This window comes from Sinohyriopsis cumingii, chromosome 12 (assembly GCF_028554795.1).
Source record: "Sinohyriopsis cumingii isolate HCF-2022 chromosome 12, ASM2855479v2, whole genome shotgun sequence".
NCBI lineage: Eukaryota > Metazoa > Mollusca > Bivalvia > Unionida > Unionidae > Sinohyriopsis > Sinohyriopsis cumingii.
Genome location: NC_142972.1, coordinates 67683862 through 67706982, shown reverse-complemented (window position 1 = coordinate 67706982; position 23121 = coordinate 67683862). Strand labels below are relative to the sequence as shown.

Here is a 23121-nt window from a genome sequence, read left to right as displayed (position 1 = left end):
AGTTCACATGTAATGATTTTGGTTTTTTCTTATATTTTTGAATTTATGCAATCAGATGTGAATTGTGTGGGATTTGGTAACCTCGCGGCAAAATTCTCAAACAAACGATGGACCCAAAGCACTCATGTATCTCTTAGGTGTCCATACTTTTCAAGCATGATCGGTATTGTGATAAGAGTTGCAATCGTTATTTGAACAATGTTTTTACTATATCTAATGAAGTGATTTTCGATAAAAACTTGTACCGTTAGTCGTTGAAGAAGCGAATGTAAGTTCAATCACTGTTAATTTGCGCCATGTATGACGAAAACCATTTAAAATTTTTTTAGAGTAACGCTTAGTTGTTCTTGTTTAGAGTTTATTTTAAGGCAAACAGTTGTACCACATATCCTCATTGATCGCATAAATGTATATACAGGTCTTAACATTTAAAGGTCTGTTCCTTTTAATGGGGAGAGACTTTTAGGCCTCGATAGAGAAGAGGAAGAAAAATAATATAGGACTAAATATGAAAATACAAGTTTGAACAACATGCGTAAGGCAAATATATTCTCTGAATGTGAAGAAAGTAGATCGAAAAGTTATGTCTGTGGGGATAAATTGGCTATATCACTGGTGATATCATTATTATCACACTGATAAATTGTATCATGTAATCATGAAATAAATTACAAAATACAGTTGTTTTGCATTTTTTTTTACCTGGTATCAATGGAGGCGCAGTTAGTATTATGAACTGCTAGGCGCGAAGGTGCAGGTTTTCCTCTCGTATTTTAATGTTTAGTTTTATTGTTTACGTGGTGAGAAGACAGATAAGTCCCACATCATAATGTATGCATGTGCCGTTACATATGTAGTTTGGTTTATGGTCATTATCTAATGAATCATGCCTCCTGCAGTGAAAATGCCGCTCAATATCCTTACGTCCCTAGTGAAACATTTACATATAGAAAGTTGTTACAATGTTTTTCATTTTCATCTTTGAAGGAGGCCATGCTTTGTTTCTCAGTGGCCAAACTAAGAATGAGCAGGCAGGGTGCATGAGAATCAAGAAAGTGATACAGGACGGAACAGCGGTCGCCAAGTTTTGCGCAATGCTAAAAGCACAGGGCGTGAAACCGGATCTTGCTGACGATCTCTGCAAGAAAGGGGCGGACGTCCGAGGGCTTCTGCCCAAATCCAAGGTGAAGACGAAAGTCCTCTGCGAAGCTAATGGTAACAATTGAAACCCAGTTTTCGGATTTTTTTTTTTTAAAATAAGATTACGATTAAACATTCGATTCATATTAAAGCAAAGATATGTTTCAGTAGGAGAAACGTTTTGAGAATTAAAAAAATAATTATCATGGACTGAAACGAGAGCTTAAGCCGCTAACACCAGGAACAAAATAAAAGAAGGTCATCAAGTATTCAGATTTTAAATCTTGGTATAGATACGTTTTATAAAATGCCCTTTTTTTTGGTAATATTATTACCCTAGTGTTACGTAGGCAACTAGGTTCAAATAGAGATCTACAACATTACTGAGATCTGTTTTGATGTTTTACTGAGTGTTTGATTCACCGATTAAAGTATGGCTTCACATCCATGAAAGTAGAATCATCATTTGGGGAATACCCATTTTAACGATAATTCCCTTTGTCCTATGGTTTGATCGGTTATTAATTGCACAGATCGTCATAATAGGAACCTTTACATGTGCCTGTTAGATTTACTATAATGGTTTTGTAGGATATATCCAAGATATTGATGGACTAAAGTGCGCCGTGGTCAGTTGTAATCTGGGTGCCGGACGGACCAAACCAGGAGAGGCCATAAATTATGGAGTAGGCCTGGAACTTACAAGACATATTGGTGATGAAGCAAAGGAAGGTAGAGTATATCATGGGCTGGTGCGTATTGAAAACCTGAAATAAATACTTATATTTATTTCACTTACACTGATCCCTGGTACTCATTTTATGATACATCTTTGGGGTTATATGCATTGTTTATATGACTATGCTTCTTTTCTGTCTATATGTCCAGTGACTGGTGCAAATCGGTTCAGTTTGTATCGCACTTATATTTATATTGGAATAAATGCCACACACACGCACACATTGTAAAGCTGGGTGCCGGACTGACCAGAGCAGAGGAGGCAATCTATTTTTAGAGTAGGTCTGGAACTTACAGGACATATTGGAGATCATGCAAATGAAGGTATCACATTGTTGTTACGAGTTTACGCTCTTAAGATAAGTAACAGACAAGAATGAGAATCAAGAAGCTGTGCACAATTCAATAAATAATTTATTTATCTAAAATTAAAAGTGAAAGTCGAAAAAGAACATAGGGTATTGCAAATTTAATCACGAAATAATCCTACAATTACAGATACACGTCCGAATAATAAATGTTCTGAGTAAACCTTAGTGGAAATGCAAATTAAATCAGACTATGAAGGTCTTGATGTGTCTGTGGTGGCCTGTATCATGTTTTGTACCCACAGGATTTAGTTGAAAACAATAATATAATTCCATGTTGGAATTCATGTAAATCCCAGCAAATGTCTCTGTCCCACAATATTATATCTTTATGAGCACTATGTCTTTCCAGAGGATTTTGTTGTTGTTGTTGTTGTGGGGTTTAACGCCATTTTTCAGCACGATAGGCTATACATGGCGGCCAGTATTAATGGTGGAGGAAGAACCCGGAAAACCCCGGAAAGAACCACCGACCCACGAGAAGCTACTGGCAAGCTTTCTCACATGCCCACATTGGCTGAATCTTTGACTCGAACCGCCGCAGACAGAGGTGAGATGGCAGTGATCCGTAACGAAGAGCGCTTTAGACCACTCGGCCACTCGGGGCCCCCTTTCCAGAGGAAACAAATCACTGAAATAAATTATTTGAAGAACTAAATTCTAACCCAAATGAACTTCTGAACACAACAATAATAACAAAATTGTTTCTGCTAGATCTCAAAGCACGAATGAATAATTTTCCAGTGACAATATTATATAGTCCTCTACTTGTACTCAGGTCACAATTAACATTTTGTTTTAAAAAGATATATACCTAATGAAAAATAATTTTCTACAAACATCTCAATCTTTACAAAATACAATGTTAGCTAAAAGTAGAAAGTCTGTTACTAAAAATATAACATATAATATGAACTATGTCAGGTACTGGTATGTCACACCTTTGGGTTAGATCTATGAAATATTCAGTATAATCCATCTAAGTAATTGATATCGATGTTGAGAAGACATTTAAGTTGATGCAATCCACATATCATGTGATTTCCTAGTCCGAGTTACCTATGACCGTCCCCACTCATTTAAGTTAAAAATACTTTGACATTGTTGTTAAGGTATGGGATCAGAGCCGGTTGAGTTTCGAAAAGATATATTTCGCCGCTTACCACCGAGGCAAGCAACCTAAACGACCTTACATCGAGCCATACCTGCATTAAATCGATAGGAAGGATTTAATGTTTCAGAAATTGCGAGTATAATATTCGTTTTTGTCTTAATCTGCTGACAGGTGACACTAAACTGCAGCTTTGATGAAATTTGATCTGTTGCTTACCATTTGCATTGCTAGTCACGTGACTAATCAAATCTAGCAGCTTATATATGCATTTCACCACAGGTCCAATAATAAAAACAATAAACGCCTTTCTAATGATGTTGAAAACAAATTTGAAGATATTAAATGAAGGTTACGTAAGTTTGTAAAACAAGCGAAAGGACACATAACTCTCAGAATCTGTATTCTGGGAATAACGACCTGAAACATATCGCTGTCTCCGCAACCTGGACAAAGGCATATTTGTAAAGCCGAGAGCAAATGACAACGCGGTAGTCGCAAGATACCAACATAAAAATTGCTGACTCGTGCTCTATACTTGTTGAATCTGAAATTCCAACTTTGTGATAGGTCATGGGCTCTGATTCCCCAGCATAAGTGTCAAAATATCTAACATGGGGCGTGAAGAGTCAGAGGAAACTAGGACTAGTGCTTTTCGTGTAAAGAGTCTCTCGATTTTTTGTCCTATTGGCATGCTGCTGTTGTTTTATTTAAGTTTAAGGTTCTTTGTCCAAATGATATTACCACATACATAAATGGAACAAGATACATATACCCAATATATTGAAACATTTTGAAATCGGGAAATATAATGCATTATGCATCAACAAAGCAAGAATGCAAGTTAATATAGCTAACTATGTTATGCTGCTTCAAGTGTCGAAACTAACAAAACAACAAGCATTATCTTTCCAAAGAGCCGAGGGTTTGAAGGCTCCGTTATGTTTACTTAGTTGTTTGGTTAAAAAAGAAATCAAAAAGTAAACTTAAAAAGAAACAAAAATGTTGGCAGGAGGAGTAGGCCAGATAATCTGTTTTAGGCATTAATATTCTCGTAGTTGTTGAAAAATTGTTCTTGTGTGATTTTGCTTTAGTAAGACTTTTTAATGCTGTCAAGATAAATAGAAAATATACTTTCACACACTATTAAATATTTGGAAGAATTGGCGGAAGGTCCACCTTGAATAGTTAAGAGCAAAAGTTCCCTCCCTTCTTACGTTTGTGGCTTTAAACGTGTATATCCGATTTAGATAACCATTACATGCCCAGTGATTCACAATTCTAGTTATTGACGGATATATGTCGATGCAGATCTGTGAATTTAATCTCACAATGAATAATACTATATAAGATTTTTGAAGTTTCTGATCACCCCTAGATTTACATAACATAGCCTTGTTAATATCAATGTTTGTATTAAAACTCTATTGGTGAATACAATTAAACTGGTAACAATTTAATTCTTTTATGGTCTGCGAACGATGTCTTTTTAAGCCAGCTGAAACAACTATTTAAAAAATCCCAATATAAGACACTAATTCAGTACGGTTTTGTGTCACATCTTGCAGTCTAATGTGCTTTCCAAATATAATTTTCAGTACATTTACTTCAGAATGGATGCAAAGACTTTCAAGATATTAATACACTAAGCGCCTCGATGATTAGCAATGAGACAGTAATGTTTCAATGAAAGTTGTTTCGTATATATGAACATGTTTTTTTTTTGTTGTGTTTACTGTATTGCATCCACGTATCACTTAATTTTACTATCTAATGATCAAAACGTTTTTTGTGGAATCGTAAATTGATTACACAGTAACTCTTAGCTGCATTCCTGTTTATGTTCAGTTACAAGGTCATATAAATTTATTCAAATATTTTGTTTGTCCAAAGTTCTCGTGTACAAGGAAGGTATGGACCATCTCGAATTTATCGTCGGAATGAATAGTTTTAAACAGGAAGATATGTAGAATTTCTGATAATATTCGACTAAAATATCGTTATGAAACACCAATAAAGTCAAACAAACTATGAAAGTGTGTTGAATATTGAGAAGAACAGAACGATCATAAGCCGTCCAAATAAGCCGTCCAAAACGTATCTAAATAATATGACGTAAGTATTGAATTATAAATACAAATCAAGCTCTCAGCTGGTTTTCGTGTTGAACTTGTTTATGAAACAAACATGATTATTGAAATGATTTATGCTTTGTACTTGATGATAATGAGCATCTATAGAATGTGTGCGAATATAAAAAGATTTAGTTTTGTAGATGAACACGACATGTTTCAGGTGAGCCGTGGATCATTGTGCACCATGAAGACCAGCTTTCCGACGATGTCCGGCACACCCTCAACCAGGCTGTTGTGGTGGAATCAACCCGTACAGAGATGAAAAGCAGGATAATAGATGTCATATCCGGTTGATGACCTTTTAACTTGGTTACCAAGAAATTTTACCTTTACTTGAAGTGTGCTGTTGGCTTTAATGTACCACAGCAGTCCATGTGTTTTTTTTCCCTTTACTCTTGTACATCTTTATTCATCTAATTATCTCGCCATAAGAATACTAAAGACAATGTAAATTGTGAAAATATAACTTTCGTCCATTAAAAAAGTTCCGTGGAGAAACAGTCTCATAATCGTACATGTTAAGACTATAGGCCTTGCCATATATAACAGAAACAAGTGAAACCAAGACTCAATTTACTTCTCTACAAAACAAGGTGAAAATGCAAGAGGCATTTACAGGATTGTGAATTAAATCTTAAATAATCATAAAGGTCCTACCAGATGTAGAAAAATGTAGAATATTCCGAATGAACCCCAACAGTCTTGAACGTCCTGATGTAACACAATGATCCAATCCAAAAAGTCTTTGAATCAATTGATAAAAATCCAAACGTCAATGATAGGTTTAGTAATTCCAGTGAATAGTTTAAATAAATGACTCATCTAGAACTATATCTGACAGGCTGATTTAAAGCATGAATGAATTATGTTTATAAAATCCTTTTGATGCATATTTTCACGTAACTTCTAGCACAATACGATGTGAAGGTTTCCAACAGATAACCTAGTCTAGCCATAAATAAGATTGACCTTTAACTCTTGAAATGTAATCAGTTTCTTAACAACTTGTAGTCGTGGACCAAAGTTAGCTGTATAACATTATGTTTACAATTTACAATCGTGGACACAATTTAAGCACTCATCATGAATTAAATATACGTAATAGTACCCTTGTTTATTATATCGTGTTTCATGCACAACACAGAACAATTTTAAAATCAAAATAATTAAATTCCTTATTTTGCACTTTTCTATTCAATCTCAGAATACGATAGAGCTGGTCATGGGCTTTGTTTAATGAGCTTCATATAGGTAGGGGAAAGGGTGGTAAGATTCAGGAAATTTGTATCTCACGCATATATACTTATATACATACATTATTTCCTAATTATTATATATAAAACAGAATTAAGAAAATTTGTTGAGTATTGTAGATTGTTTTTAGTCATAAATTTAGGACCAATATCAATAAATTTGCGCATCAGTATTAAAATATGATAAAAAGAACAAAAAGAAAAATATGGAAGAAATACAAAGTAATCCACACTACGTATTTTCCAAGTTTGAATACCGAACATTAAATATATATCAAAGTTATGTAAATTATGGGGATATTATAATGAAAAATTAAACATAAATTATGGGGATATTATAATGAAAAATTAAACATTGTGAAAAAAATATCAGTCAGTATGATTCTTTCCAATATGGAGCCGCCATATACTTAGTTGTATTCCGTCATCAAAGCAATTTGTCATGCATTCTCAAGAATACCTGAGTTCATCAAAAGCCAAGTTTAGGTATCAAATATTGAACACAGATTGATACATTAATTGTTGTTATAATAACAAAGAAAGTGATTCCCAAGGATTTAAAAAAAAATCTTTATCAACATAATACGAGCACTAATCACTTCACATTATATAGCGAGGTAGGAAAGTAGTCGGGTATATGTGAATACAGCATGCTAAATTCGTCTAAGTAATTACTTCACATAAGATAATTAAGCTGGGAAGTATAAGTGCAGATTGAATACAGTATGATTATTCGTCTAACAAAGTTCTGTTCTTGATATACAATCTGATGTTGCATAATGCGAGAGCAGATCTGAGTCAATTATTGTCTATTATGATGACGGGTAGAACTAACAACATCGTCCCTGATCTACCCGTAAGTTATTTGACAGCTGATCTATCGCTATGTATTTTGTAGTTGGACCTCACTTATAAGCTTTTACACACGATATGTCAAAATAGTACAGAAACCTGACCGTTTGCAGTGATATAGACAAGTATAATGGATGAATCCAGAGCGACAGGTGTAGATGACTGGCCAACGTCATTGTTCCTTCATTCCATATGTTTACACTGACCAATTACAACTGTACCTTTATGTTTACATTGACCATATGAAACTTTAACTATAAGTTTACATTGAGCATATTCAACTTTACCGTTACATTTACATTGGCCATTTACAACTTTACCTTTATATTTAGATTGACCATATACAACTTACCTTTATATTTGTCTGCGTTGGTTCGAGTCTCGGATTCGGCCAATGTGGGTATGTGAGAAAGCTTGCCAGTAGCTTCTCGTGGGTCGTTGGTTTTTTCCGGGGTTTTCCCGGGTTCTTTCTCCACCATTAATACTGGCCGCCATGTATAGCCTATCGTGTGCTGAAAAATGGCGTTAAACCCCACAACAACAACAACCTTTATATTTACATTGACCATATACAACTTTACCTTTATATTTACATTGACCATTTACAACTTTACCTTTATATTTACATTGACCATATACAGCTTTACCTTTATACTTAGATTAACCATATACAACTTTACCTTTATATTTACATTGACCATATACAGCTTTACCTTTATACTTAGATTAACCATATACAACTTTACCTTTATATTTACATTGACCATATACAGCTTTACCTTTATATTTACATTGACCATATACAACTTTATCTTTATATTTGCACTGACCATATACAGCTTTACCTTTATACTTAGATTAACCATATACAACTTTACCTTTATATTTACATTGACCATATACAACTTTATCTTTATATTTGCACTGACCATATACAGCTTTACCTTTATACTTAGATTAACCATATTCAAGTTTGCCTTTATATTTACATTAACCATATTCAAGTTTGCCTTTATATTTACATTGACCATATTCAAGTTTGCCTTTATATTTACATTGACCATATTCAAGTTTGCCTTAACATCTACATTTGCCATTTACAACTTTACCTTTATATTTAGATTGACTAAATACTCTAATATCTGATTTAAACTTCCATGGTGGATTTAATTGTTACGAGTCCAATAGAAAGGACTTTAAGTGCTATATCACATGGTAAATATATTATAAACACAGCATCTTGATTATGAGCCAAAGTAAAACTTGTGATGTGTTGGAACGATCAGAAGTCCAGAATAATAACTATCTTTAGTATGGTATTCCCATCCACCAGCATCACCTACATTATCTTGCAAATATGTGACGCTGTATACCAGGAGAGCTTTTTACCCCGTAACGTGAATAACCTCAATATATCATACATGAAACGCGCGCGTGAGAGAGAGAGAGAGAGAGAGAGAGAGAGAGATGGAGATGTGCCGTAAAGCAAAATCAACCGGTATTTCTACCCTATAGAATACGTTTCTTATTTCGTCACTTAAACACCATGCCTCAGATAGAATCAGTTATTTCAGATATCTTGTTTTAATTATATGGTCTTAAATTAAGTAACTAAGTTCTTTTTAAATTTTCACCTGGTATTTTTGGGGACTAAATTGTTTCTGGAATTTTACAAAACTTCCTAGGTTTTGCTATTTTCTCTTACTTAGTTTAAGATCATAGAGTCATAACATAAAGAACATGGCATATATCATGTGCACAAGGAATTTCCGAGGGCACAACCAATGACCTGAAAGCAATTTTAAGTCAACATGCTTACCTACGAATAGCAAACATCTTAATATATAGGATAGAACAAGAGACAAACATTAGCTATGTAATATGTTGCTTACAAATAAATGATATTAGTATTATTGTTAGGACGGCACAAACTTCTACGTTCAATTATGGAAAAAAGTAAATCACACACTAAAAATTATCTATACAAAACAATATGCTGCACAACATATGCATTATATATTTTCATAAAATTCCACCGTCCCAGGTGTCAATCTCTCTCTCTCTCTCTCTCTCTCTCTCTCTCTCTCTCTCTCTCTCTCTCTCTCTCTCTCTCTCTCTCTCTCTCTCTATATATATATATATATATATATATATATATATATATATATATATATATATATATATATATATATATATATATATATATATACACATATATATATATATACACATATATATCATATATATATATATATATATACATATATATCATATATATATATATATATATATATATATATATATATATATATATATCACACTGCAGTTTATGTGATCGTCGTGGTCATTACACTGTGTATTTAGACATAGATTCCAGATGACCACAGTAAATACCATAATTACCTGTAATTGATTTAGATTACATTTTTCGAATGAGACTTAGGTATAAATTGTTAATCAACTACCACTGGATCAAACTATTTAATTTTGTATAATTGTGGTACTTCACCATAACTTGAGAAAGTCGTAAAAATTCACGTGCACTATTGAATTAATTACTTTGCATGTAATTGTAAAGTTGAGGTCACACATCTCTCAATCCAGGGCGAAGCTTAGAGGCGTTGAAGGAGAAAGTTTTCCAAAATACTATTCTGAGTTTTGCCAATGGCAGATCTAAAAAGTATGGATACCAGTACCGTAATAAGAATGGACGACTTTCTAACAAATGCAGAATGATAGGGATGAAACTGAGCTGACCTTTTCGTCAATTCGTAAAATATTACGTGTTGTTGTACTACGTTTTTAATCGCTTTTAATTAATAATATCACCTGAGACAAATCTCGTGAACGACATACGATTGTTCGTTTGCCTGAGCAGAACTTTGGAGAAATTGTATTAGATTGTCGTCGAGAAGCGAGCACAAATCTCCAATAGTACCCTACTGTATAAAAAACAGCGAGTTCGAGTAAGGAAATATCAATCTGAGCAGAGATCAATATCCAGAAAGATGTTTTCGACAAGGAAAAGGAAACAAGACGACCCTACCAAACTTTGATTGGAAACGAATGCTATGCTGTGCCCTGCGACAAGATCAATACGCAGATTCGTTCCGCTACAGAACGTGATGCTATTACCGTTCCAATCCTGGATGACATCACTGTTACAGCCACCCATTTAAACAACAATGTGAATCGAAACCAATCTTTCTATCCCCACCCCCACCAACCCCTATTAATTGTATTAATAAGGTGAATGGTGGAAGAGAGAATGTTTCCGGTCGATGGAAGGCATTCAAATCAAAATCTGTATCGAAACTTTAGAAGAGCATAATTTACATACACGGTAGAAGGAGAAGGAGGCAAAGTACATCGGGGCATAATGATACAGCTTACATCAGATTCCCAAATAGTCTCCGCCATGTCATTTCCTTTCCTCTGTCGGTACAGATGACAATACATTGAACTCTCATAATGAATACGTTATAGGAGCTAGTAATGTATAGCATCAGATGTACATAAATAATGTACATGTACTTGACTACAAAATCTTGAATTCGACGTTTGAAGATGAGATGTAACTCATCATGTAAAAGTCATGTGTGAGTGTTTGTAGGGATACCCGTAGTAACACAAGGAAAAAGAAGAGCAGCGAAGATGAATGATCATGCTGTGACACACAAAAATAAAAGTGAAAATATATAGCGTTTTAAATGGCTGTGACGAGGTCATTAACGGGTTGCCTCATTTTAGTGTTTATTTTCAGACTGCAAGATCCCTACAGGCACAGCTGCATATCCGTTCTCATAGTGACTGACTAAAGACCAGATCATCAGGTTGGCTGGACAGCCCATGTTCCTTGCTGGACCCAGTGATTCAATTTAAATCGAATTCGTCCAACGTTTAAACTAGCGTAAATGGGGTTTCTTTGACAACCCTCCATAACCCACTTTATTTTGTTAAAACGACTGGCACCGGCTTATTAAATTACTGAAAGAAAGTCAAAGAGAATACATTTCATTTATAGATGATATCTTCGAGAAGATCATAACACCCCATCTGATTCTAATCAAACTCATTTCGCAGTGATCAATTATATGTTAGGGGAAAATGAAGAAGAAATTAACTTTCATTTATATGAAGAAATTTCATCATAGAGCTAGTATTATTTACATTTAAACTGCACTAGAAAGGTCAGTCTTAATTATTAGTCATAGTCTACATCTTGGATCACCATGGCTGATTTGCCTTTGCTACAAGTCTCTTGCATGTCTTGTAATGTGTGAGACACATTGCTGTTACTTGCAGGTCTTGTGGGAGACACATTGCTGTTACTTGCATGTCTTGTGATGTGTGAGACACATTGCTGTTACTTGCAGGTCTTTTGTGAGACACATTGCTGTTACTTGCATGTCTTGTGATGTGTGAGACACATTGCTGTTACTTGCAGGTCTTTTGTGAGACACATTGCTGTTACTTGCATGTCTTGTGATGTGTGAGACACATTGCTGTTACTTGCAGGTCTTGTGTGAGACACATTGCTGTTACTTGCATGTCTTGTGATGTGTGAGACACATTGCTGTTACTTGCAGGTCTTTTGTGAGACACATTGCTGTTACTTGCAGGTCTTGTGTGATACACATTGCTGTTACTTGCAGGTCTTGTGTGAGACACATTGCTGTTACTTGCAGGTCTTATGTGAGACATTAATAATATGTATCAATTTCTATCCCTGAAATTCAAACTTCCTGAACAATATTATAGGTTTCATCCTTGTGGGTTTTTAGGGCATACTAGCGACCCTTTTTCTGACATTTTGCCTTACACCCATAATGTTAAGTTCACTTCACTTACCTTGATTTATTGCCACTCCAATCGTTCTTCGGTTTCAGTACAATGCATTTTTAGGGGCCCCAAGTGGCCAAGTGGTCTAAAGCGCTCTCCGTTATGGATCACTGCCATCTCACCTCTGTCTGCGCCGGTTCGAGTCTCAGATTCAGCCAGTGTGGGTATGTGAGAAAGCTTTCCGTTAGCTTCTCGTGGGTCGGTGGTTCTTTCCAGGGTTTTCCCGGGTTCTTCCTCCACCATTAATTCTGGCCGCCATGTATAGCCTATCGTGTGCTGAAAAGTGGCGTTAAAACCCCACAACAACAACAACAACAATGCATTATTAATGCAATAAAACATTGACTTTTGCATCAGTTTTCCCCCACAAAAGAGGAAGTTAGAAATGTAAGTATTTATGTTCTCAAGACAATTTTGGTGTTAAATTCATTATCATAAATGTCAGAAGTCACATTGCTGTGAAAAGCTGTCCTACTATGGAGACATTTGTAAAGTTTGGACTGTAACCTAATTACAGGGTTGGGACAATATTTTATGCAACAATTTTGGTAAAGCAGAAAAGAAAAACTTTAATTTTTAAAGTTTTGTTTTTGCAGTTCATCTTTCGTTAAATCTCTCACATGAAAATATGCAAATACAAAAGTTTAAAGTGATTGCTGTGAACATTATAAATGTTAAGCTTTCCTTCACCTTATACTTGCCAATTTGCTTCATTCTATATGGAGCTAGGTCATTATTCAAAAAAATTAATAATATTTATTTACAATAAATTTTCACAGACTTAGGCTATGTGCAGCCATCCTCTTCACACCTCCTTTCACCACAATTTTTTTTATTCCTCTCGTAAAAAAAGTTAAAAAATCACTGCCTAGAAAATTGGCATGTATGCAGTACTTTGTAATGGTTACAATTCAGTGACAATAAACTAAGTCACCAAAAACTGAATGTAATCGTAATGGTAAAATATTCCATTTTAATTTTCTTTTAGTTAAATAGCGGTGGAAAACTGATGGATATCACCAGAATTAGTTCAGCATTGAAAATCATGGATCATATCCAGTTATCTTTCCAACAGGTGGTACCACAGAAAACCATGGTCCTGATATTTGGTTATCCTCGGACGTAGTGAATGGGGCCACCCTAGCCTCAATGGGAATTATCATTACAGAGACCCCTGGGCCACTCTAGCCTCAATGGAAAATTAACATGGAGAAAAATCGTGGGCCACTCTAGCCTCAAGGGGAATTTAACATGGGAAATAGTCTTGGGCTACTCTAGCCTCAAGGGGAATTGAACATGGAGAAAAAACCCTGGGCCACTCTAGCCTCAAGGGGAATTGAACATGGGATTTTTTTAAAATTTTTTTTAAATTTAAATTTAAATTTAAAAAAGGGGTAGGCAATTGAATAAAGTCATTCTCTTTTCGAGAAATATGGCTGGCCCTGAAAAGGGCCTTTGGTTTTTCTTCTTCTTCTGCTTCTAATTTCTTCTTTTTCTCAACAAACTTCTTATTTTCTCTCCTACACTCTTTCTCTTCTTTTCTTTCTTTTTTTCTCCTCCTCTTCTTTCTTCTTCTCTTCCTCCTCTTCTTTCTTCCTCTTCTCATTTTCTTCTTCTTTTTCAATTTTTTCGTTCCATTTGCGTATTCTTATCCTTTCCTCTTCATCCTCCTTCTCCTCCTTTATCTCTTTCATTACACCACTTATCTTATCCTTTACCTTTCTTAAGTTATTAATTTCCATCTTTACACGATGGGGACTATAGGAATAGTGGTCTTCAACGAGTCTTATTAACATCTGCTCCATCATTCCTAAATTGTCCAAAACGTCTTGCAATGTTTGCATTTTGTCAATTTGGTTAGAAGCCATCTTCTTTGTAGAATGGTTTGAACGACGAATACTGTGGGTTCTTATAGTGAAAGCGCGGACGTGATGGAAAACATCCCCCTAAAACATAAAATTGATATTACCTAGATCATGACCTAACATCGTGCGGACGTGAAAGAAAACATCCCCTACTTTTCTCATTTCATATAATATACTATCCACATAAGTGAAGCAACAATAAACAAACCCCAAATCTACTATTTACACACGCAAATCATTAAAACAAAATCCATAATCTACTATCCACACAATCGTACGTGAGCGGTTACAAAACCCAAACTATACTCTCCACATACGCTAAGAAACAATAAACAAAATCCATAATCTACTATCCACACAATCGTACGTGAGCGGTTACAAAACCCAAACTATACTCTTCACATACGCTAAGAAACAATAAAGAAACCCATAATCTACCATTCACACAAACTTACAAACTTACGTGAGCAGTTACAAACACAAACACACAAACACATACCCCCGCACTATGAAAAAAGAGTTAGTGTTTATAATCACACTACTCTACCTACACACACACACACACACACACACACACACACACACACACACACACACACACATTGGCAAATCGATAGTTATTTCTTTTCTAGAGTATTGGGTAGCCCTGAAAAGGGCTGTTTTTTTGAACTCCAGATGCAACTATCTAATGATTGCACCTTCCTGGCCTGGCGCCATTCACGCATCTTCTTCCCCAGTCTCCTTTCACCTTTCTTCTGGGGAGCGAAGAGGGAGGATGATTCGCTTCAGCACCCCAATCCTCTGTCTCGGGAATATTGAACGACATCCTCTCTTCTCTTTTCTTTTCCTCCTCTTCCCTCTGTCTTCTCTCCTCCTCTTCCTTCTTTATTCTTTCTTCTTCTATTATAGCCTCCGCAGCCAGTTTATTTACCAGGCGTCTGACATATTTCAGATGTATCTGGAGTTCAAGAAGTTTGCTTATTCTGCTACTATTCATTTTTGTGTTGATCAATCAACAAGGGTAGCTAGACTGCCGAACGAGTTTCAATTTATAGTGAAAGCGCGTACGTGAAGGAAAACATCCCCCTAAAAACATAAAATTGATCTTACCTAGATCATGACCAAAAAAAAAAAACAACAACGCGCGGACCTAAAAGAAACACTCACTCACTTTTTTATTCTACCCATCACTATTTTAAAATTTTTTATAAATCACTTCAATTGACTATCCACATACTCAAAGCAATCCAATCTAACCCCGAAATCTACACCTCAAACACCAAATAAAGACATCATTTTAATCTACTATCCACATCAACGTACTTGATCACTTACAAACACACAAACTCACAAACACATACCCTCACATTTTTTTAAAAAGAGTTAGTGTTTATTTTCACATTACTCTACCTACACACATTGGCAAATGGATAGTTATTTCTTTTCTAGAGTATTGGGTAGCACTGAAAAGGGCTGTTTTTTTTGTTTGCTATGGCAATCTTTTAGTTTCTAAGAATGCGATGTCCTCTGAGGATAGACTTTTTGGCGATAGGTCTGCTTCTTCGGAAAGAGAAGAAGAACTCTTTGGTGTCGATACGACAATCGATAAAGCCTCTGTCAGCTTCAGGTTGCTGCTGTTGTTGTTGTTGCTGCTGTTGCTGCTGTCTCTGAAGTCTGTACTTCTCTGTCCATTCTTCTTTTTCCCTGTTCATTTCTTCTCTGAAAAGCTCTTCTATCAGGTCTTCAGTGATTTTTAACATTCTCATATTCTCTATTTCTTCTGGCTTCGGTATCAGACTGTGTCTGACCCTATGCAAATTCACGTAGGCTTCGTTGAGCTTAGCTAGTTTGGAACACATCTTCTTAGGAGGATGAGTCGACAATGGATGGTTAGACTGGAAACAAACCGGTTCTTAAAGTCAAAGCGCGGACGTGAAGGAAAACATTCCCCACACGGTTTTCGAGTCGCAATGTATAGTGAGTGTCATGAGAGGGATAGTAAGAAGTCAAAGAGCATCAATCCAACATTCTTATAGCTAAACAAAAGACAAAGGCATTTTTTTCAAAACACAGCATTTTTATTCAAAAATCACTTAACACTAACCAACAACAACTCTAACATTTTTAACAATAATCCAACACTATAACATCAAACAATTTTTTCAAATCACCAACATTTTTTTCTCAATTCACAATCTACTTTAAACAGGGCTGACAACGTTGTGAATGAAATTGTGATTTCCACTGTTGGAAATCATTAGGCCATTGATGGACACTACGTTTCCTAGCTTGAGACAAAAGATAAGCATAATGGTCACAAAACCATCGATCTACTTTCACATCATTTCTTGAAGAAGAACGAGGATCAAAATGAGTCACTAAATGTTCTAAGGAATAGCCCAGGCTTCGATGATGCAGAAAATACACACAGTACTGTCCACACACCAAGGAATCTGTGCCGTGTAATTTCACAATATTGAATCGGGTGGTCTGAGCATTTCTTCTCATAAAGTCGATGATATCGTCTTCCAAAGGGGGCAATCCGTACGAATCGAAATATTCCACACATCCTTCTTGAGGAAAGTAGACGGCTACCCAGTGGGTTCCTGGGAGATGACTGTCGTCCGTGTTGATCACGTAAGCTTGATGGTCTTGAGGTTTGCGATGAGGGAGTTCATCTTTAGCACAGACGACAGGATTCCAAGAAGCCGTATACGAACTGTGGTTCAAAAGGTAATAAAGTTCCCAGGTATCCATTGATTTGTGTGTGCTTTTTTCTTCTTCACAGGTAATAATAAGTCGTCAATTCGATCCTGACTTTTTGCTTGAAAATGTCTGACGAATAAACGGTTATTCGTTCTGTTTCCTCACTCTGATTCAGGAGAGCTTCGATACGATGGATCTCTTGAGTGGTTAATGGTGGACAAGAATGTTTACGCAAGTCTTTATACCACTGATGCAACACGCCTTTGTTCGAGATGAGACTCCAAGCTTCGTCCAGATACTCGTCCAATTTTTCTTCTTGACTCAACATCAGGCATTTATCGTGTTGAATTTGACTGGGATGATCGTTTTGACATCCATAGCAATTTTTCTTGATCAATTCCGTCATTTTGTCGACCAAGTGTTTGGCAAAACAGGAGACTAAATGGGCTTCTTGTTCTGGCCATCTTGACTTCATCATGATCACTTCTTCTTTTTCCACGGTCTCCTGACATTTCATGTCCAAAGTTTCTCCACTAGGTAAAGAGGGATAACAGTCTTCCATGGTTTCTAGTAATCTAGGATGACTTCTCTCAAACTGTTGATTTCTATGGTATTATCGAATTCTGCATACAGGATGACGTTCACCGTTTCATCAGGGTCTCGGTCTTTAAACTGAATTTCCACACGAATCTGGCCGGATTTTATAGGGTGGAAATGTCCCTCGTCGCTGCCTTGGTCTGGAGTGAAATCGAAAGCCCACAAAGCATAGCCTCCTGCATAATCTTCGTACGTAATGCCGTGACTGGTGTTGGTTCCTAACTGGCCGGTGGCTTCGTACAGGGACAAGTACGATCTCAAGTAATTCTTCTTGGTAAAGTCAGGTTCGAAAGGTCGGGTACACAAGGTTTTGCCATCGCGACTGACTTCGATTTTGCACACGCCAAAGTGTTGAAAGTAGAAAGGATTTTTTCGGCAGCTCCGTTGAAGGCTGTATTCTCGACGATACCAACGATCAAACGTTTGGGTAACTGTCCTTGGAACAGATGATCTTCGATCATGGATCGCTGTCGCTTGGGAATGGTGAAGGTTTTCACTTCCACGCGTCGTATGGGATACTTGGCAGTCGTTCTGCTCAACGTCTGATTGATGTCGTTTCCCACTTTAGGTAACACTTCCACACGGCGTACGTAGAGTCTGGCTTCTTGGATTTTGGTTTTGTAACCGTCACTATCAGCCAATAAATGGAAAGCGGCACTGCTACGATTCAGTCTCAGGCGGACATCCACCCCGTTCAGCAAATACTTTTCTTGCAACCACATGTCCAAATGCAAACGATCCATCAGTTCTAAACTTGTGTCGACTCCCGTGATTCTCTTTCTTCGTTCTACAAATCCATCATTGTTGTCTTTCTTTTCATCAGTTTCCAATATTTCAAACTTGGTAGGTTCGTCAGCTTCCCATACCACACAGGCATTGAGATGAGTGTTCTTGGCATCTATTCCGTACGTCAAGAGATTTTCCAGGTAGGCACGATAAGGGTAAGTATCCATGCTGCTACTGACCAGTTTGTTATTCAAGTACAAGTCCACTCCACTGAACAAGGAATGCATGAAGTTGTTGACTGGAGCTACTGCTTCATCGTCTATAGCACCTCCAGTCGTATCTAGAATTTTGACTTTCAGGTACAAGTAACTGCTATTCAGATCGATGTAATCTTCTGGCTGTCCTTTGATTTCAAACTCGATGGGAGCGGAATCGGCCAATGAGGAGACGGTATGAAATTCCACCCACTGGGATTCTTGCATGGTCATCATCGTGGGGGGCATGGCAAACAGATCCAGTTCCGTCTTGGAACAAGCGCAAGACTCTCGGTGCATCATTTTTTTTTTTGTTCTTTCTCAATAATCGAAAACGTCTAAGTCTCGAACGGTTCTTCTTTTCTTGGCCTTTCTAGCTTGAAGTCTGGTGAAAGGGTGTTTTCTTCGTCGTCTCTTTCTGCCTTGTCCTTGCTGAATGCCTGACTCGGTAGCGTGCAGGGCATTTATAGGTGTTTCTCGGTGACCCAAAATGTCTTTGCCCGTTTGCAGCAAGACATTTTTGCCTGCCATCATGAAGGCTTCTTTAGGGTTTCGTTTGTCGATGATGACATTTTGGAGAAATTCTTTGCCTTGCGTCAGTGCCGCATCTTTCAATGCGTGAAATCCGCGTGTCACCATCGGTTTCAACACCGGGGCCACCGAACGAAAGGCCGATTTTAACATATCTCCTAAACCGTGTCCTCGCTGTCGAGCAACCCCTCGGTACACTGGATACATGACTTACGAATCGTGAGAAAACCGTTTTCGAAAATGGAGTTTCACCGTGACTTTTCCTTTGGTGAATGGAATATTTTGTCCAAAATCTCCTTTTATAGTAATGTTGACCGTGTCCAAATACGACTTACTGACAGGCAAATAGTGAGGATGTACAAATTCGCGGTGAACGTGGTAAGTGTTTCCACCTTCCTCGTCAGTGTTCGTGGCAGAACCCACTTTGAAAGGAATGACACGCAGTAACGGTACGGAGGTGTGTCCCACCACGTTATACTCCACCACATCGGAGTACACAAACATCAAATTCAGTCCTTGGTTCAGTTCTACCGGGGCACGAAATAACTTGCTAAAAGACTCGTTGTCGTAAACGATGGGTAATTCGCTTTTCTTCATCTTGCTGATTCTCAGGTTCATGTCTCCGCCCAACATGTCATACAATTCAGGACAAAAGAAAATAGACAGGATTTTACTCCGTTCAAATTTCATCAAGAAGCGACGAGCTGTTTTGTGGTACTCCATGGTGACACTTTTGTTAACATGCTCCAAAGCTTTCAGAAACACGACATTAAACCTGAAGGCTATGGTGCTGACCAAATGTTGACCACTAAAATAATAGCCTAGGGGAATGAACAAGTGATAGGTGGTGTACTTTTGTGTACGGGTTTTCTTGTCATATTTGACATTGCTATCCATCCACTGTTGCAATTGTTCGTCATGAACTTCCACATGAAAAAAATTTTGATTGGGAAGGACATTGAGGACTTGGGTCGGGTGAATCATTTCTACTAAAGCCACTTCCCAATGGGCTTCGTGATCTAAGGGGATGACCTGAGGTAATTTGGCCGTGTAACAGCACAACGTGTTGTGGGGAAACACCTCCATGGAACTGTCACTGGGTAAGGTTAAGTAAAATTGGTTTTGGTGACTCATAATTCCAGAGTTCTGTGGCTGTCCGAGGGGTTACTGGACGTCAGAGGCGTGTCTCCGCCCAAAATGGGGCTCTGATTGTGGTGATTGGAGTGGTGACTGGCACTGGCACTGGACACAAGGTTCCCGTTGGAAGAGAATTTCAGGGAGGGATTGGGAAGCAGGTAACCGATGCAACTGCTCAATAAAATGGTCCACAATTGTTTGTCTCCTTGTTGCAAACTCAAATTGGCGATGGCTGCCCCGATGACACAATACACCACGAAGATTTGGCAGAAAAAGACGATTTGCATTTTAGGCACACGTTCTCCACACCACACCCACAAGGGTTGTTTTTGTAAATCTTGCACAGAAGAACTAGGTGAAGGAGGAGTGGTCGACGTAGCTGCGTCTGCTGTGTGAAAGGGCATGATGGTCACTTCTTTTTATAGTCGATGACTTGCGAAGCGTCGATCCAAGAATCAAAACTGGGTGGATATCCTTTCCAACGTACTTTGACTTCTTTGACACGTCGTTTGCCCACTTTACGGGTTCTGCGTTCGAGAATGCTTTCGATGTCGTACACGTCGTCTTCTTTTTTGGTGACACGTTGTAACTCGGGCAAATAAAACGTTCCTTTGAGCACTTCTCCGTTCATGTCTTCCAATTTATAGACGGCAGGATGACGGCCATGCACTCGTCCAGTGACGCGAAACAATTCGGTCGTCCAGTTAGGTAAGTAACCTTTGTCGAAAGTGCGTTTGGTTTTGCCAATGCGCACCCAATCTCCTACGGTCAACTCTCCACTTTTCTTGGGGACAGCCCTCGTCGGGGACGTACCAAACAGGCGCTCAAACACCAACACTTCGTTGTCGGGAGTCACGTCTTGCGGTGCACGTCCAATGCTTCGATGGTAAGATTGGTTGTACGCTTGCACCAGGTGCGGTAAGATGTCGATGTACTTCAGAGTGTGGTGATGCGTAAAATATTTCCACATGCGTTCTTTCAAAGTGCGTTGAAAACGTTCCACGATGCTGGCTTTGGTTTCGGGATTCTCGGTGGTAAAAAAATGAATGTCACGTTTCTTTAATTCTTTTTGGAAAGCTTGGTTCAGAAATTCGGTACCTTTGTCCGTTTGCCATCGAAGAGGGTGACGACCGCTTTGTTTCAACACCCGTTGCAGGGCTCGCACTAACTCGCTGCTCGATTTGGAAGTCAAGGGAACGACTCAAGCAAATTTGGAAAAGACGTCGATGACACAAAACAAATATTTGTAGCCACGATTGTAGCTGGCCAAATGAGAGACATCGGCTAAATCGGCTTGCCATTGATGATCGATGCCTTCCACTCGGGTGCGACTTCTGGCAAACTTGCGTCGAATGGGTTTGTGTAAAGTGTAGGTAGCTTGTTCTTGTAACCATCGTTGCACTTAAAGGTAAACGGAGACTTTTCAGTCGCGTTTTGGCAGCACGATACAATTTTTGAACTCCTGTGTAACCTGCAGGATGGGAGGGATCGTAGTAAATGCTGGCTAAGACTTTTTCCATTTTTTTGTGTTGGTTGGTGTGTTAATAAGGCATCCACTCTTGGAGGATGCTACTCTTTTTCTCTTGGGGTATTTTCTTGGATTGCAATGCTTTGCGTGTGCGACCGGCAATAGGTGTTGAAGAGGAGGAGGAGGATGTCTGAGCGGGGGATATCAGTTCTTGTTTCACTTCTGTCTTCACTTCTGTCTTCACCTTCTTTTTCTCTTGTGATGAAGAAGGGGTGGCCATCATCTTTTTAATCCATCCAATTCTGGAGGTAGGTGGTTTGTTAACTTGCGTACTTTTTCTGGTGAAGTTTGAAACCCTTCTTCCTCTTCTTCTTCTTTTCCTTTTTCTGTCTTGGTCACTGGTACTGGTACTGGTACTGGTGATGGTGCTGGACTTTTCATCAAGGTCTTAAAATCTTTCAGAATGGGTAGAGCTGTTTCGTCTAAAGCTTTCTGGTGAAAGAGTTGCAGTCGATGCAAGAGTTGACCGTACTTTTGCGATTTTTCTGTTTCGGACAAATCTTGGCGATCCATCAAGGACTGCAATTCGTGTTGTAACTGGGACATCTCGCTCAAATTGGGATTGGGAGGTAAATGCGGGGTGTGTTGTTCTTGCCACCGATGGTATTCCATCCATCGTTTGTAAGGCACTAAAGCTAGTTTTCGTCCTTCCATGTGGTTGTTCAGGGGTCGATTCTGAGATCTTGGAACTTCCGAGGCCTTTTTATCTTGCTCCCACCAGTCCTCCCAACATGGTTCCTAAAACTCCTTTCAGTATGGGGCCTAACAAGAGAGGTAAAATACCTCCACGCTGCACTAACATCTTCTTTTTTTGACGAATGGGAATTTTCTTTTGAACCATTTGGCGAAGAACGTGACGATGTTTGCCTAAGCATTGTTTCTGGTGTTTGGACAAAGGGATCGTGCCTTTCAAAACGTTCAAACAACATTCGCACACGGTATCGATGACCTCTTTGGAGGCTGTTTGAATGAGTTTTTTTTTCGTAGGGGTGGAGAAGCTTTGGACAGGACAGATAACATGTCCCCATGTTTGGTTAAAGGTGGTGGCAGTCCTTTCCTTTTCTTTCCTTGGGGTTTTCTGACATCTTTGAGTCTTCAGGAGCACCAAAAAACACTGATACCCGACTTGGTCACAGGCCTTTTTTATACTGGAACGCGTCGCCACTGATTGTCTTTACGTCGTATTAGTTTGAGGACAGGCATGACACGTCGTGCAAGGGTACGCAACGGACTAAATCGAGCCAGTTCTTGCTTGGACAAATCCAGTAAACTTTGTAACATGCCCGAGCTTTCTTGAACTTTGATTTTGGGAGAAGGTACTTTGTGAGCAGCAGCCAC

The 23121-nt window shown here is 38.1% G+C and overlaps 2 protein-coding genes across 4 annotated transcripts in view; both read left to right on the top strand.

Annotated features, from left to right (window-relative positions):
• LOC149786643 (thymidine phosphorylase-like) overlaps window positions 1–5990 on the top strand; it is a 31579-nt gene extending 25589 nt beyond the window's left edge. For all 3 annotated transcript variants that reach the window (XM_089977161.1, XM_089977160.1, XM_089977162.1), the window contains 3 exons: window positions 988–1215; window positions 1732–1872; window positions 5653–5990. In XM_089977161.1, coding sequence (XP_089833287.1) covers window positions 988–1215; window positions 1732–1872; window positions 5653–5786 — 503 coding nt within the window. In that variant the 3' untranslated portion in view covers window positions 5787–5990. The remainder of the gene's footprint in view (window positions 1–987; window positions 1216–1731; window positions 1873–5652) is intronic.
• LOC149786638 (thymidine phosphorylase-like) overlaps window positions 1–23121 on the top strand; it is a 257020-nt gene that overhangs the window by 23150 nt on the left and 210749 nt on the right. The gene's annotated exons all lie outside the window — the stretch shown is intronic.